General features: G+C 35.8%; 1 protein-coding gene across 1 annotated transcript; it reads left to right on the forward strand.

The window, feature by feature from the left end:
* Nucleotides 1-11180: 11180 nt before the first annotated feature.
* Nucleotides 11181-12116, forward strand: LOC125124069 (olfactory receptor 4P4-like). The gene has a single exon (XM_047774244.1). The coding sequence runs from the start codon at nucleotides 11181-11183 to the stop codon at nucleotides 12114-12116; it is 936 nt and encodes a 311-aa protein (XP_047630200.1).
* Nucleotides 12117-18213: the final 6097 nt, after the last annotated feature.

Here is an 18213-nt window from a genome sequence, read left to right on the forward strand (position 1 = left end):
TGGGGTTGATGAAAGGAGGAACTGGGTGGGGTAGCCAAAGGTACAAATTTTCAGTTATAAAATAATACTAGGGATGTATTGTATAACATGATTAGTATAATTAGCACTGCTGCATGTTATATATGAAAGGTTTTAAGAGAGGAAATCATGAGTTTTCACCACAAGAATTTTTTTCTTTTACTTTTCTTTCATATCTATGTGAAATAATAGATGATCACTAAACTTAATGCAGTAATCGTTTCATGATGTCTGCACGTCAAATTATTATGTGTATACCTTAAAATTATACAGTGCTATTGGTTAATTATATCTCAATAAACCTGGAAGAAAAATGCAAAATATATTAAATGGCACATTTATAATTAAAGTAAATAAAGTGATATTTATTGTACCTTTTATCATGGGTTCCCCAGGACATTTATTTTTGAGACGTTATAAAAAGTATGTTTTTCTTGAGAAGTTGGACTAAATACCTTCTGACATTGTATGAGCCAAAGAAGCAAGTTCCTGTGAATCAGATTCCAATCTGCACTTTAAAGGATCCAACCAGTTCCGGGTGTGACCACCTGGATTTAAAGAACACAAGATATGTCTTTCTAAAGCGCATTACTGATCATATCCATACTCTAAAAATTTGTACGGAATGCTCTTTACCTTGGAATAAAATCCAGTCTTCTCCTTGTTCATCAGAGATTTCCCCACTTTGGTCCAAATCTGACTTTAATGTCAGAAGCCACTGGTTGGAAGAAAGTATGGTGTTACACTGATAGGCTTTGGGGTCAGGGAGACCTGAGTGACTTCTAACTCTCTAAGGTTTTACCTACGGGTCTTGGTAATTCGCTTTAATTATGTGTATCCATTTTTTAAATGCCTGTTAAATGAGGTAATATTATACTTTATAAAGATGAATACTTCCTGGGGTAGCACATGAATTTTTAGGGTGGCATATAGCTACCAGAAACTCATGTTAGATAGTTTTCTTCTTTCCCTACATTTTTCTCTTTGTTTTCCTTTTGCTCGGATGCTTCCATTCAGCTACACTGGACCCCTCTACATTCTCTAAATGTACTAGTCACCTCAATGAGATTTTTCTTGTCTCCTCTGCTTAGGATATTCTACCACCGTGCTTTAAGGTACATATCTTAGGTACAGTTCACACTTCAAAGATTATCTTGTTCAGGAAGATTTCGTAGATTGATCAACAGGGCAGACATACGTCTGAGTCCTTCCTTATTCTTTTATTGCCATTCAGCTGTGCATTTAACCTGTTTCAAATAATACAATGCTGTATGCTAGTGTTTCTTCTCATTAACTGGGTTTTTCTAATATGACAAAGACAGAAGATTATGTACCATATCTTAATTTTCTTTTATCTCTTTTTTCTAGCAATAAACTTAACAGAAATCAAGATGTAAACAAGCAGATACTTAGTTAAATACAAAGATTTTATTGTTTCTCCTTATTTGACTGTATACGTTGTTCTCACAGATCTAGAACTTTTCCTTATACCGTTAATCATGCATTAATAATTATAAAAAAGTGATATCAGAAAGGCTAAAAAAGTAACATCTATCCATTTCCCAGTCATGGAGTGATTGAAGTCCCACAGACTCTCAACCCCTAGTAATGTCTTTTTAGTTATTTATTTAATGCAGTAAGGAGGTACTATTATTTTAAGTACTATTTACCTCCTATTTGAACCTCATAGCCAAGCTCAGCTCCTTGCTTTGGTGGCTATTTCATTAGACATTTCTCTCTACCAGGCACTTGCCTTTTCTCAAGTGACTATATTGCTGCCACAGTTTTTTCTGTTTTCCTTTCTTTTCTTTTCTTTGAGATGTTATAAAAAGCATGTAAGCTTTCCTTGAGGAGTTGGACTAAATAACTTCTTTTCTTTCTTTTCTTTCCACAGTGTTTTCATTTCCTTTCTTTTCTTTGCTTTTCTTTTCTTTCTTTTTTCTTTGTCTCTTTTCTTCTCTTATTTGGCTGCCCCCAGCAGCAGTGTATGGAAGTTCTGAGCAGCAACTCTGGATCCTTAACCCGCTGTGCTGGCCCAGGGATAGAACTGGCATCTCCACATAGACAAGTAAAACCATTAGTCCACTGCACCACAGTGGAAACTCCTCACACAATTTTCTTGACTGAATTACTCCTGCCCTACAACCAATCAAAATCCAATGAAAAAAAAAAAAGACATGGAGGTTGTATGTAATGTTTATCTTTAATGCCAGGAACCCTTCTTTTAATGTTTCAACTCTTACAAACTGTAAATAATTAATATAGGGAAATCTCAATTAAATAGAATTGGGAAATCAGAAGAGGGGAGCTTTCACACAAAGGAAGACTTTTCTTTCCTGGCAGGGACTCAGCCAATGAAAAGCCATAGGCTCTTCATTTACTATAACTTTCCTAATGTTTCCTCTCTCTAAGAGAGTTTTTCTCAGAGTTCCCGTTGTGGCTCAGCAGGTTAAGAGCCTGACTAGTATCCATGAGAATGCAAGTTCCATGCCTGGCCTCACTCTGTGGGTCAAGGATCCAGCATTGCCACAAGCTGCAGCATAGGTCACAGGTGCAGCTCAGACCCAGTGTTCCTGTGGCTGTGGTGTAGACCCAGTGTTGCTGTGGCTGTGGTGTAGGTCTGCAGCTGCAGCTCTGTTTCAATCCCTGTGGCTTCGATTCGACCCCTAGCCTGGGAACTTCCGTATCTCATGGTTGGGGCCCTAAAAAAAAAAAGAAAAAAGAAAAAGAAGTTCTTCTTCTCATTCTTTTGGGGGACTTGCACATGGATCACCATGGTTGCAGACCCCAAATTGCAATTCTGCACTGAACCTGAATATACTCACCTCTGCTGGAGAGAAATCTGGCAGTCTGTTTGTTTCAGGTCAACAGACACTTTCACACATTTAAATAATAACTTTTCCTTTTTTTTTTTCCTCCTGGAGCCATTAAACCTAAGTTATATGAGGAGAAAATGTTCTGTCTATTCAATAGGAAATAGATTTGACAAGTTTTTCTCAGTTCTGTTTGATCTGGTTTAATGTAACACTTTCCAAAAGTATTTGGATTTTTTAAAGTCTAGATACACATGTTCTGAATACACATGTTATAGGCACATCATTTAAATTTCAGGACTCTCAGATTCCAGGCTGGGAAAAATTTAGAAGTCTTGCATGGGACTTTAAGGAAATAGTAGAAGTTAAAAGTTATGACAGTTTTATGGCAACTTCCTGCCTCAAACTCTCCCTATTTCTCCCCCTTTTCCTCAACTTTATACCTGTCTCCATGTATCCCCTAAGGCTGATTTATACACCTCTGGGCTATTCTAGTGTTCTCTGCAAGCAATACCTGAGAGAGGTCCAGGGTTGTGGTGTCACATGTTCTGGATATTTCAATCTTTTCTTTTTTTTTTTTTTCCTGTCTTTTCCTCTGTACCTGTGTTTTGAACTTTCCAAGGACACATTGATTTCACTAAGTATCTCAGACTAGCTGCTTCCTATGATAGTGCACACAATAGTCTTAGTTTATTCAAGTTCTAGAACTTTTTCTTTTCTTTCTTTCTTTTTTTTTTTCTTTTTAGGGGCCTTTTGTCTTTTTTTTTTTTTTTTTTTTTTTTTTTTGTCATCCCGTGACATATGGAAGTTCCCAGGCTAGAGGTCGAATTGGAGCTATAGCAGCCAGCCTACACCACAGCCACAGCAACACGGGATCCAACCACCTCTGCAACCAACACCCCAGCTCATGGTAAAGCCAGAACCCTAACCCACTGAGCCAGACCAGAGATTGAACTTGCATCCTCATGGATACTAGACAGGTTCATCACCACTGAGCCAAGAGGGGAACTCCCTAAAACTTTTCTTTTACTAAATTTGAATTGGTTGCGTCACAAGGAAAACTGGACTAGCAGGTAACATCAGAGGTAGATGGAGGGTCTTTCTTAGGTGTTAAGTTTCCACATTTCGGTTCGGATCAAGGTTCAGAGCCACAGGATTAGAATATCTACTCACAATGAGGTGATTTTGAGGGGATGGGATGTGCCAGATGCCTTGACCTTAAATATAAGCTCTGTAGTGAGTAAGAAATATTTGTGGTGGTCTAGCTGCTTGACCTTGCACATGGCCCATATGACATTCCTGTTTTAATTCTTGGTATATAGTAAATATCCCATGTGTGGGTTGAGGGAATTCACGTGAGAATCTTGAGGCCCCCTGAAGGTACATTTTGGCACATTTACTCTCCTAAATCCTGACCTGTCTAGTTTGCTGCAATTCTTACCCCATGAGCTTCATTCATATAGGTACAAGTTTTAAGAAGACTGGCTTTAGAATTTTGGGGTTCTAACTAAAATGGTTACAAATCTCATGTTAAGTTCAAAGAAAATTTATCTCTTCTTATTGGAGTTTAATTTGCTTATTACAACAAGATCTGGGTGCTCTAAGTTTGAGCCACAGGCTCATGTACTGTATTGTTTCTCTAATCTCAGGTATGGCTCTCTGTCTTGACACTTTTGGGGTAGTCATGCAATTTTATAATATCATAAATAAATATGTAAAAGTATAGTTGCTGGAACATAGAATGTAGAGATTGGGTAGATATTGCCAAACTGTACAAATTTACAATACTATCAGAAATATGAGTTCCATTTCACCATTAAGAATTTGCTTTTTTCCCTTTTCTCTATTTCCTCTTAATTAATTTTAATAAAATTTTCTGAGTTTGATTAATTCTTTCAAGAACCAACCATTGTAATTTTTTTCAGTTCTGTATTTTGTATTGTTATGTCATGAATTTCTTTTCTGATTTATTATGTCCTTATTTCCATATAGTTTGGATTTAACTTAATTTCTCTTTTAATTTAACTTCTCTTCCTGAAACTTGATTCCTAGTATATTTATAGAGCATTGATTACCAAACATAGTTGCTTTTAATGATAGACTACTTTTTTATTTTATTTTATTTACGTTATTTTATTTTGTTTTTTTAGGGCCAAACCCATGGCATTGGAGATTCCCAGGCTAGGGGTTGAATTGGAGCTGCAGCTGCTGACCTACGCCACAGCCAACTCAACACCAGATCTGAGCCACATCTGCAACCCACACCATAGCTCATGACACACTCGATCCTTAACCCATTGAGCGAGGCCAGGGATCAAACCTGCGTCCTCACGGATACTAGTCAGGTTCGTTAACCACTTAGCCGTGAAGGAAACTCAAGAATACCTTATTTACTTAGGATCACTACATTTTCAAAGCCTAGAAGCAAGCCCTAAATTTAGAAATACCCATTTTTTTGTATTATGTTGTTTAATGACTACTTGAATTTGTTATTTAATCTCTGAAAACTACTGTATTTTACATACATAATAGAGGTGATAATACATATGTCAAAATACACATTATTAAGTATATTAAAATACAGTGAACATGAACTTCCCAGTAATCGCTCAATACATTATTTTATTATCTTGCTAGGTAGTTTGATCCAATGAGATTTGATACCATTAAATTTGATTTTTGGTGTTCCCTTGTGGCATAGCAGGTTAAGGATCTGGCGTTGTCACTGCAGAAGCTCCAGCTGCTGCTGTGGCACAGGGTCAATCCCTAGCCCAAGAACTTTTTTTTTTTTTGTCTTTTTGCCTTTTCTTGGGCCACTCCCGCGGCATATGGAGGTTCCCAGGCTAGGGGTCTAATCGGAGCTGTAGCCACCGGCCTACGCCAGAGCCACAGCAACGCGGGATCCGAGCCATGTCTGCAACCTACACCACAGCTCACGGCAACCCGGATCGTTAACCCACTGAGCAAGGGCAGGGACTGAACCCGAAACCTCATGGTTCCTAGTCGGATTCATTAACCACTGCGCCACGATGGGAACTCCAGGAACTTCTACATACTGCGTGCACAGCCAAATTTTTTTTTTTTTAATTTTCTTAAGTTTTAAATGCATGAACAAATGCTTATGCATGTGGTGTAGAAAGAGAGACTAACTAAACTTCAGTGCATGCAGACAGGATTGAGTCGAAACAACCAGTAAATATTCAGTGATAGGAAAAAGAACAGCAAGGTAAACAGGATAATACTTGCTTCCTTCCTCTGATTTTCCCATCTCTTTGTTACCTAATGATGCCAAGTTTAGTGGGAAAAGACTGTTTATATTTTTATCTTTTCTTTTTCTTCCAATCCCCAACCAACGGTTCCAGTAATGCTCATCCCTAGAAACAAGTAACTTCATACCAATTATGATATTGTAGGTCATCGATTTTACTGACCTGTCTACTCTGCATGCTTAGGATCTTGATAATGGTCCATGCTTGGAATGTAAATACCTGATTGGTTCTTTCTCCTACCTCATCTCCAGTTTGCCTGAAACCTAACCTAATACTATTAGAGGCTACATTAGTTTACTTCCTATTCTTCAGAATGCTGGAAGAGCATAGAGCAGTCAGATTTTCCTGAACTGCTCTGGCTATAGACTTTTGGGCCTCCACGGAAACAATGCCTGGAAACAAACAAACAAACAAAAAAACAAAAAAACAAAAACTAAGGGAAATGTGGAAAGTAAACACCCAGGGGAAGCAGGGACATGACCATGGAACAGTGGCTTAGCAACATTTGGCCTGGATCTATTTAGAAATGCCTTTGAGAATATCATTGCTTAGAGCTTTCAAAGACCTATTCATTTCTGGGTTGTCAGTTAAGTTTATATTCTGTTCCTTTCAACCAAATTTTCTTGGAGCATAGGCATAAAATAAATGACTCCTAGGGCCTGAATACCTGTGTTAGCTTTTGCAGGAATTTAAATATATTTTGTTTATTTTTTAGTAAATTAGTATTAAGATGTTAAATTGGCATTCTCACTTCCTAGCCGGCTTTGCTGAGGCATAAATATTCACGTCTCCTGGCAACACTGATAGTTCTAGTGAATATTTAAAGTCCATTTCCCTTGCAAACCTGAAGAAGTTTTAAGATGGGTTGATAGTTCTGAAATATTTGTGGAGAATTAATCTGGATGTCTTTGAATTTCTGGCTTGTAATTCCATAAATATTACTGCAGATTTTTTAACTGGAGATAAACTGACAAAGTGAGTATTTAGGATAGAACTCTTTTTGATGCATCCTAAAAATAACCTGATATCCGCTCAGAGTTGATGGTGGTGAATTATTCATGTCACCTTGGTTTGGGAAGGGTCCCACCAACCAGGTGCTAGGCTAATTATATTATCTTTTATTTCTTCTATATAATTTCATTTAAAGGATACAGTTTTGTAGCATAGGATGATTTGATTACTATAAACATGTTTTACCATACTTTAGTTTTATTTATGTGTTATATATAAGCAAAGCTGTTGATAAAAATAATAGAGTTAAATTTAAAACATTTTCTAATTGGCAGTGAATTTTACTGTGTCCCATTTTTGTGCTGTCATCCAATCCTTTATATTACTGTTAAGAAATATCCCAGTTTACGCTGGGATAAATAATTTCCTACATTTCAAAGCACCTGTCACCCTAAAATATACTAGTTTCATCTGAAGCAACTAAGGTAAGTTTATACCATTCTCTATGCTGATGCGTTAAAAAAAAGTTTGGGAGTTCCCGTCGTGGCTCAGTGGTTAACAAACCCAACTAGTATCCATGAGGAAGCAGGTTTGATCTCTGACCTCACTCAGTCGGTTGAGGATCCGACGTTGCCATGAGCTGTGGTGTAGGTTGCAGATGCTGCTCAGATCTGCGGTGTAGGCCAACGGCTACAGCTCCAATTTGACCCCTGGCCTAGGAACCTCCATATGCTGTGGTGCAGCCCTAAAAAGACAAAAAAAAAAAAATTGAATATGTAGTGGAAATTTTAATATAATGTAAGAGCTTATATTCTTATGCTAATAGCTTGAACAAAAGGGCACTCTGAAATTTTAGAAGGTATTCCAAAAAAGTAAAGTGAGTGTTTGATTATATTTTCATAGTGCAAAAAAATCAAGCTGGTGATTAGGATTAAATATTCCCTAAGGGGAAGAATCACATCAAACTAGCTTAAAGCTTTTGCTAACAGATTACTGAAATTAAAGTTTATCTGGTTAATTATTAAAACTATGTTGCGAATTTTTTTTCTTTATTTTTCTCACTTGTCTTAATAGTGTGTATGTGCATAACAGTTTCTGTTTCTAAATGAATCACTTAAAGAGGAAAGACTATGTAAAAAAAAAAAAAAGTGTTATGTACCACTTTGTCACGGGAGTATTTCACATTACCTCATGTATTCCTCATTAGAAATGTGAAGTATGCTATTATATTATAATGGTAAAATGAGTAAAGTGAAGCTTAAAGAGATGAAGTAGTTCCAAGATCACACTAGACATCTTAACATTCCTTGATGTTTCCACATCTTTCTGTGCTGCCCCTGCTCTAAACACATGTTCAGCAATTGCCTGATATTATTTTACAAGTTGTGACTTTAATTTTTATGTACGAGTTTTCCTTAATATCTCTGGGATCCAAGTGTAGTTTATATGACAGTGATTCTCTTCTCCTGAGTTTCCCCTTTTCTCCCTGCTGACAACCCTGATGATAAAGCAACTTCCCTAGGATTATAGGATGAGATTTTTAAATGCTATTGTAGATTAAATGCCAACGATAATCTAGAAACCGAATGAGAATCTTGACCTAAGCATTTTATATTTAGCTAAAACCAAAGGACATTTATTTCAAAGTGATTTAGAATCAGAGCATTCTGAAATACATATTCACATTAATCCTTTATCTCTTTACATACATAAAATCAGACAACAAACTGTCCGATAACCCATTATCTTGCAATTTTCTTCTACTCAGGTAAGAATTCAAAATAGTGTTTTCTTTGCTATCCTCTGAGGCACCCTTCCCCGACCCACTTCAGCCTCAAGGATGAGATGTAGCCCCAGATAAGGCAGAATCAGGACTTCTCACTTCTAACTTTCGCAGTGACTGACAACTCAGCAATGGTTGCCTTAGTTACTTGTGTTGTCTTCTTTGTTTCTTATGTAATTACTTTATTCTAAAACCCAGAGTAATTACTTAGATTCTCTGGATCTGACTTTCTTCTGTTTAAAATCAGAGATTCGGATTAGTCAAGCGATTTTTACCTTTAAAAATTGTTCACAGTCTACTTGTATAATAGTCATTTTTAAATTAAATCATTTTAGGCAAAATAAATGTATCTGAAAATTAAAATTATTTTTCATTTTATTTACCAAAAATCAGTAGCAATTGCAACAAGTAGAAAATAGGTAGACCCTTACCCTGCCTAAAACTTTTCAATACTCATTGGTTAAGGTTAGCTAAAGAACATTCAATGATTGATAATTATTCTTAAAGAGGAACAATCTGAAAATTACTCCTATGCGAATTGAGACTTTGAATAAATTATAATAGTTGATGTTCCACAGTACAAATAGTTTTTCAAATGCCTACCTGATAACTCTATTGCATCTATAATATTCTCCAAGACTATAAAACACAAATATTGAATTTGAGAATTACTAGGTGGATAGTTTTGATATAACCTTGTATAGAATCATCCCATTTGTTTTTTGTTTGTTTGTTTGTTTCTAATAGACATCACGGGGCAAGGATTTGACTGTACCATCACATCCAGACTAAGATAGAAGGTGTAGTAGCTTTTGCAAACCCATTTATAATTCCTCATCAATGAGTAAGGTAAGTCCTAGAAATGCATCATCTCTATCCTCCATTTATTTTGCTCTGATTAAATAATGTCTTAAGATTATGCATTAGAGGATCCGGCGTTGCCCTGAGCTGTGGTGTGGGTTGCAGACGCAGCTCGGATCCCGCATTGCTGTGGCTCTGGCATAGGCTGGTGGCTATAGCTCCGATTTGACCCTTAGCCTGGGAAACCTCCATATGCCTTAGGTACGGACCTAGAAAAAGATTTTTTTAAAAAAAGGTTATGCATTAAATATATAAGATGAATAACTATGAATTATTTATTTGTTATTGCACAAATACCAAATGTGCTGCCTGACCACAAAGTCTGTCTAAAGTTATCTTCTGTATCGCCTTTTGATGAAGATTAGTTAATTAGATTGTAAATAAAAAGTATGTAATTTCTAGCAAATGCCATGGCTATGCTAACCTAAAAAACTTGGGAGGAATTCTTGTGGCTCAGTGGTAACGAGCCAGACTAGTAAACATGAGGATGCGGGTTCCATCCCTGGCCTCGCTTAGTGGGTTATGGATCCAGCATTGCTGTGAGCTGTGGTGCAGGCTGGCAGCTGCAGCTCTGATTCCACCCCTAGCCTGGGAATTTCCAAATGCCACAGGTACAGCCCTAAAAGGACAAAAAACAAACAAACAAAAAAAACCACTTCGGAATTTGCTTTCATCTGTCTTTTAATGACTGCCATCACAAATTTCACTAATACATTTTTTAAATTTTTATTCCTTTTGACTATACCTGAAATATCTTAATTTTCCCAGACCAAGAATCAAATCCACACCGTGAGAACAACCCAAGCCATAGCACAGACAATGCTGGATCCTTAACCCACTGAGCCACCAAGGAACTCCGGTATATATTTTTTTAAATTGCCTTTCCACATGAAATATAAATAGGATAAATGAATGAATTTGCTATTTTTTCACAATTTCTCTCATTTAATGCATTGTTTCTTTTGCTCTTAAATATTCTTTACTTTTAATATAACAGCAATTATAATGTAATATCACATTGATTTGGAATGATTTATTGTTAATATTTATTTACATGCAAAAAGAGTGTAATCTATAGGAATTAAAGTTTTGTAGTGTAAGCTAGGACATTTTCAAGCATTTGCATTTCCTAATGATTCACTGCCAGATAATTCAGGAAATTTGGCCAAATATGATAGAAAAAGGCAAGTTAGCTTTCATGTATTTGAAAAACATTTAAAATATACACAGAGATTCATTTTGACTTAGGTCATTTTTTTAAATATTTCTTTTTGCTAAGTAACGTAATAGTCAAATTGCTTTTAATTTTCAAAATTCTGTTTAAATATCTAAAATAACTACTGGTAAACTATTACATCCATGTCAAGTTGTTTTTAAGTAAACTTTTCATTATTGTATTCACACTGTTAATTTTCACCAAATTTATGTTTTATTCTTTTCAGATACATAATTCATTTATATGTAACAAACACCACACTCAAACATATGGAAAACCAGAGCAACATCTCAGAGTTCATTCTTTTGGGACTTTCTTATGATCAGAACATACAAACATTTTGCTTTGTGCTCTTCTCATTCTGTTATATTTCCCTGTTGGTAGGAAACCTTCTGATCCTTATATGCATTCGATGCAGTCCACTTTTTAACCAACCGATGTATTATTTCCTTACCCATTTATCTTCCATTGACATCTGCTATACCTCTAGTGTTACACCCAAATTAATTGGTGACCTGCTAGTGGGGAGAAAAACCATTTCTTATGATAATTGCATGTTACAGGCCTTTGCTATGCACTTCTTTGGCAGTATCGAGGTCTTTATTCTTACTGCCATGGCCTTTGATCGCTGCATTGCCATCTGCAAACCTCTCCATTACACGCTTATTGTGAACAGGACAAAATGCAATCTTATAGCCTTGGCTGCTTGGGCTGGTGGAGCGGTGCATTCCTTTCCTCAATTGTCTATGACACTCCAGTTGCCTTTTTGTGGTTCTAATGAAATTGATCACTATTTTTGTGACATCTTTCCTTTGCTTAAAATTGCTTGTACTGATACTTATATCACTGGTGTTCTTGTGGTTGCCAATTCAGGAACAATAGCCTTTGTAAGTTTTGTTGTCTTATTTGTTTCTTATGTTATTATACTATTCGCCTTAAGAAATTACTCAGCTGAGGGAAGACGAAAAGCCCTCTCTACCTGTGCGTCTCATATCTCTGTGGTCATCTTATTTTTTGGACCTTCAGTTTTTGGTTACCTTAGACCTCCTATTACTTACCCTGAGGATAAAGTATTTGCACTATTTTACACCATCATTGCCCCTATGTTCAATCCCTTAATCTATACATTGAGAAATACAGAGATGAAAAATGCCATGAGAAAAGTTTTGTGTCAAAGATTATTTTCAAAGGAATCACACAATTAACTTGAAAAAGCTATACATAGTCAACTTTATAAAAAGACGATGTCTCTATGTAAATTTAAAAAGCAAAAAATATCTCCTATATGTTATATTCTGTCACTATTTGAATGGAATCTTTGAGGAAAATAGGAGTTAGAAATTTAAAGGAATAGCAAAACCTGCACTGACAGTAATTTGTGCATACCAAATTAATTGGAAACTTGGCTAATTTTGTGGGGTATTATGGTGGTGTAGGAAGGGTAGCCTGCAGGGAAAAAAAGACAAAGAAAAAATTGTAGATCAAAGCAAATAAGGCAACTCTATACTGATCATTATTATCATTACTTTTTTTGTCTCTTTAGGGCCGTCCCTATGGCATGTGGAAGTTTCCAGGCTAGGGGTCGAATTGGAGCTGAGCTGTCGGCCTTTGCCACAGCCATAGCAACATGAGATCCAAGCCACATCTCTGACCTACACCACAGTTCACCTCAATGCCTGATCCTTAACCCACTGAGCAAGGCCAGGGATTGAACCTGCATCCTCGTGGGTGCTACTCAGTTTTGTTTAGGCTGAGCCAATGCAGGAACACACTGATCATTGACTATTAAAGGAAATTATAATTAATTATAATTAATTAAAGGAAATTAAAATTAAAAATGTTGGGCTTATGGGTCAGAATTTAGTAACACACATTAAGTGGAAGTAGGGAAGTTGAATTATAAAATAAAACAACACCTTAACTTTTGATAAAACATTCACATATGTATTTTCTAGTGATTCTCATATGCAACAAAAAATAAGTATACTAGAATTTGTTTTACCGTGTTTCATGATAGTCGAATTCTCCTGACTTCACTAAAGAAATTGGTAAAGACAAAGGAAGAATTAATAATTCAAGAGGGTTAAAACATAATTGCTCTTTCTTTCCCAGCTATTAACCAGAATATAAAACATTTACATAAAGCTTACAGGACTGAATAATAAAATGTGTTCACAAATGCTCACCCCTATAAAATGATAAGTAAATGCCATTGAATTCAGAATCTAAGACCTTTTCAGCTATAAGGAGGAAAAAACAATCTAACAGAAGACAAATAATATGTGATCTAAAGTCAAACAAAAGATTCCCAATGTTTGGGTTAAGAATCTGACTCCAGGGGCTTGGATTGCTACACAGCTGCAGTTGTGACCCTGGCCCATTGTAGAGGGTTAAAGATCCAGCATTGCCACAGCTGCAATGGTGGCAGCTGTGGCTCAGCTTGGATTCAATCCCTGGCCCAGGAAATTCTGTATGCCACAGGTGTGGCCATTAAAAATAATAATAATAATAAAGTGTTATTATTATTATCATATATAGTCAAACGAAGAAAGTAACCAGGACATTTTGGTTGCACACAGATAGTCATTATTCATAATCGCGAAACCTTGTAAACAACTAAGACGTCTTACTCTAGATAAGTAAATGATTGTGGTACATCCAGGCAGTGGGATATCTTTCAGCACTCAGCTGAAAATAAATGAATTATCAAGCCATGAAAAAATAAGTAGGAAACATAATACATATAAGTGAAAAAGTGAGTCTAAAAAGGCTACCTACTGTATGATTTCAAGTATATGACATTCTGGAAAAGGCAAGCCAATCGGGAATCAAAAAGATCAGTGGATGCCAAGGGTTAGGGGAGAAGGAATGATGAATAGGTGGAGAAAAAAGATTTTTATGTCAGTGAACCCCTCTGTATATTACTCTAATTATGGATAATGTCGTGATACATGTCAAAACATATAAAACAGCAAAAGAGTGAACTCTGGTAAGCTATGAATGTCAGATGATAAAGTTGTGTCAGTGTAAGCTCTTTTGATTTTAACGAACACGTTTCTCTGGTGGGAGAGGTTGTCCTTTTGTGAGGACAGGGGTATGTGTAGGCTCCCTGTACTTTCCCTTCAGTTCTGCTGTGAAACTAAAACTGCTTTAAAAAAATAAATTTTATTAATTAAGTATATACATTGTGTATTTTTCAATTAAGTTATTTGGTATTTGGTTGTTGAGGTGTTGGACTTTTTTATATATTCTAATGGTAGATCCTAGGAGGTATGTGTCTTGCAGATATATTCCTACATTCTGAAGACTGAATTTTTATTTTATTCATAGTCTTGTCACTTCAGTGAGCAGATGCTTTACATTTTGATAAACGCTATATTATCTATTGTTTATTTTATTGCTTGTGCATTTTTTTGTCAGTCATTTTTTCAACACCATTATCTGAAGAGACTATTCTTTGCCCCATTGAAAGGTCTTTGGCGCTTCTTGTTGAAAATCAAATGACTGTAGATATACAGCTGTATTTCCAGACTCTCAATTCTGTTTTTGGCAAATAGAGATGGAAAACAGGTAATTCATTGCCAGAGGCTAAAGGAAGGAATAAATGAGCGACTGCTTACTGGGTGCAGACTATAGCTTTGGCATGAACATTAGGGAAAACATTTTGGAAATAGAGGTGAGGGTTGTACAACTCTGTGAATGTACCAAATGTCACCTAATTGTCTGCTCTGGTTAAAGTGGTGACTTTATATTATGTGAATGTTATCTCACTAAAACAAATCATATTTATATATCAAGTAGTATTACATTTATGTATTTCCAAATTAAAAAAAATACACACCATGGCACAATTAGTATATCAAATCATCTTTGCAACTGAAATGAGGAGGAGACTTCTGGTAAATATTTTCTAGAGAAACAAAGGACAATTTCATGAAAGGCCTTTTTTGCATTGTAGGATTTAAATGAAGGATTTAAAAGATCTCAGGAAACACAGCAAATGTCATGAGAGACAATATACTGCCTTATAGGTTTTTATGAAAAGGAAGATAGTTAAAATACTGAAAGAGTTTTAAAATATATAAATGCAATGCCAGAAGTTCCCGTCGTGGCTCAGTAATTAACGAATCTGACTAAGAACCATGAGGTTGCGGGTCCGATCCCTGGCCTTGCTCATTGGGTTAAGGATTCGGCATTGCCCTGAGCTGTGTAGTTTGTAGATGCAGCTTGGATCACAGATCCCGAGTTGCTGTGGCTCTGGTGTAGGCTTGGCAGTTGCAGCTCCAATTAAACCCCTAGCCCGGGAACTTCCATATGCCGCGGATTTGGCCCTAGAAAAGGCAAAAAGGCAAAAAAAAATTAAAAAAATAAATAAATAAATGCAATGCCAGCGTTGTGATCATTCTAGAGATGCTGTGCAAAGAAGTATAAAGGGCAGAATGAATTATGAGGGAGGCAAAATGAAGTAGAGCTGCTAAAGCAAGAGCAATTGAACAAATTACCATCTCAGCAGTTTATAATAGAGAAACAAAAACTTCACCAGATTTAATTTTCTAGACACCTTCTATAGTGTTTAATTACATAGCTGAACAAAACAATAGAACTGTCACTAAAAATGAAATAGAAGTTTAGATAATTAAACAATAGATTCTTTTTCAAAGGAATCTTTAAGAGATGATCATTTAGTTTTCATTATGACGTTTTCTTAGTAATCTGAATTTCTATTTTTGAGCATTATTAGTGATTAAAAATTATTATTTGAGGGAGTTCCCATTGTGGCACAGTAAAAAAAGTATCTTACTAGTATCCATGAGGATGCCCATGAGGACACAGGTTCAATACCTTGTCTCACTCGGTAGGTTAAGGATCTGACATTGCCATGAGCTGCGGTGTAATTCACAGGCCAGGCTAGGATCTCATGTTGCTGTGGCTGTGGTGTAGTCTGGTGGCTGTAACTCTGATTTGACCTCTAGCTTGGGAACTTCCATATACTGCAGGTGCAGCTCTGAAAAAAGAAAAAAAAAGGTTATTATTTGGAAAAAAATACTGACCTAGCACTAGTGGCATTTTCTTATATAAATCTAAATATAAATTCAATTTAAATGAGACTTTAGCATTATATAATACCCAAATCTTGGATATATTTAGTTCTTTTAACAAGTTGAGAGCATTTTTCAAACTGAGATATAATTGACATATAACTATATAATAATTTTTGTTCAAAGTAATTATTTTGGTGCAATATCACAACAATAAGTCTAATAAACATCCATCATCCACATATTTACAATTTAAAAATTCCCTTTTCTTATGATAATAGTGCTCAATATTTACTTTCTGAACAACTTTCAAATGTAAAATACAATATTATTAACTATAGTCATCATTGTATACCAGGAAGAATTTATTTATTTTATAAATAAATTTTATGACTGAAAATTTGTTTCAGTTATAAAATTAACAAATTAACAATAATTATAAAAATTATAAAATTTGTTAATATTTCATTCCCTTCACCTATTTTGCCCATGCCTCCACCATCCACAAATCTATTCTCTTTATCTATGAATTCGGTTTTTTTGTTTGTTTTAGGTTGAACATATAGGTGCGTTCTTATTGATATTTGTTTTTCTTTGTCTGGATTTCTTCACTTAGTAAAATTCTTCTCAAGGTCCACCCATGTTATGGCAAATGGCAGGATTTCCTTCGTTTTTATGGCTGAATAATATGTACATCACATTTTCATTATTCATTCATCTGATGGAAGACACTCAGTTTGTTTCCATGTCTTAGCTATTGTGAATAATGCTTCAAGAAACATGGAAATCATATATCTCCTTGAAATAGTAATTATATTTGTAGTCTCTTTATTTTCCACACTCCGATCCAGGATACCTCCCCTCTGCACTGTGGCTTCTCCGAGAATGCAAGATGATGACACAGGAGACCATCAGCTTGACAAAACTCTCTGTACAGATGCCCCACTGCTGGACGCCAAGGGAAGACTGATTGTGTAGGTGTCTGTACAGGCAAGTTTCAACAAGTTTCTGCAAGTCACAGAAATAGTGACCAATCACATTTGGACCACAGAAGGGTAAACTTAAGGCCAGAAAAATCTGCGTTTAATCATGCACAAAGGACCCATCCCAGGCTACAGCCACCAGAACACCAAAATCAGTCACTGTGAGAATTAGAATCAAGGTCTCCAGGCAGCCAAAGAAACGGAATGGAAAGACTTGGACCGTACACTCACTGAAAGAGGTAGTGGTCTTCTTCGTAAGGACATCCACAGTCATTCTAGAGGCTACACGTGTAGAAAGGAAGTTATCAGAAAAGGATAAATAAAAAAGTAAGCTGGTCTTGATGGTAGCAATAATTAGCAAGTTACCCAACAAATAGAAACTCCAAATAGAAACTCAAGGAAATGGCAACCACTGTTTTATTAATGTTGATAGATAGAAGGTTGGTTAGAGGAAAATCCATTAATAGTTAACGGCAACTGTTTTTCTGGACACTGCATGCTCATATATAATCACAGTGAAAAATCAGAAGACGCCTTGGATTACAGAGTATGAAATCTTTCTTTTTTTAAATTGAAATGTAGTTGACTTACAATGTTATATTGGCTTATGGTGTACAACAGAGTGATTCAATATGTTATATTCAACAAAATAATATTTCCCTGTGCTGAACATTATATACTTGTAGGTTATGATTTTATACATAGTAGTTTCTGTCTCTTAACCCCATACCTCTATTTTGAGTTTCCTCAATGTTCCGATAACTTTCATTGTGAAGTGCTAGAATCCCTCATTTCCTAGGGGTTAGTATACTTTCAAGGCCTGGAAGCACGTAGTAAATAGGAAAACCTATTTATTTCATTCACAGAAGGCACAGTGACCTGCTGCTTCACAGCTGTCTGAGCAAGAAATTAAACCTTCTTAAGTGCGTTCTTATCAGCACCACAGTGGTGATATTACCTTAGTCAAAATATTAATTACTTTGGGGATAAAAGATGTAATAAACTTTAAGCACAGAAATAATATTTCAACAAACCCTTTTTTAAAAATTATTTTCATTATTTTGTATGAGCTACAAGAGCATAAAAATTCCTAAAGTTTAATGTCTGAAGGATAATTTTAATACATGGATTTATATATGAGATAGAGGACTTAACTTCCAATGTGTACATTTTGGGCTAAGCCTACATGACCTGCAGAAGTGAAGTGGCATAGAATGTTTTCCTTTCACCACCCATCTCTTTTATCAATGTTAATCTCTGGCAAAAAAATCAACTGGTTC

This window comes from Phacochoerus africanus, chromosome 4 (genome assembly GCF_016906955.1).
Source record: "Phacochoerus africanus isolate WHEZ1 chromosome 4, ROS_Pafr_v1, whole genome shotgun sequence".
Classification (NCBI taxonomy): domain Eukaryota; kingdom Metazoa; phylum Chordata; class Mammalia; order Artiodactyla; family Suidae; genus Phacochoerus; species Phacochoerus africanus.

Excerpts from the sequence above, each read along its gene's own strand:
- LOC125124069 (XM_047774244.1), top strand. The coding sequence starts at position 11,181 with ATGGAAAACCAGAGCAACATCTCAGAGTTCATTCTTTTGGGACTTTCT.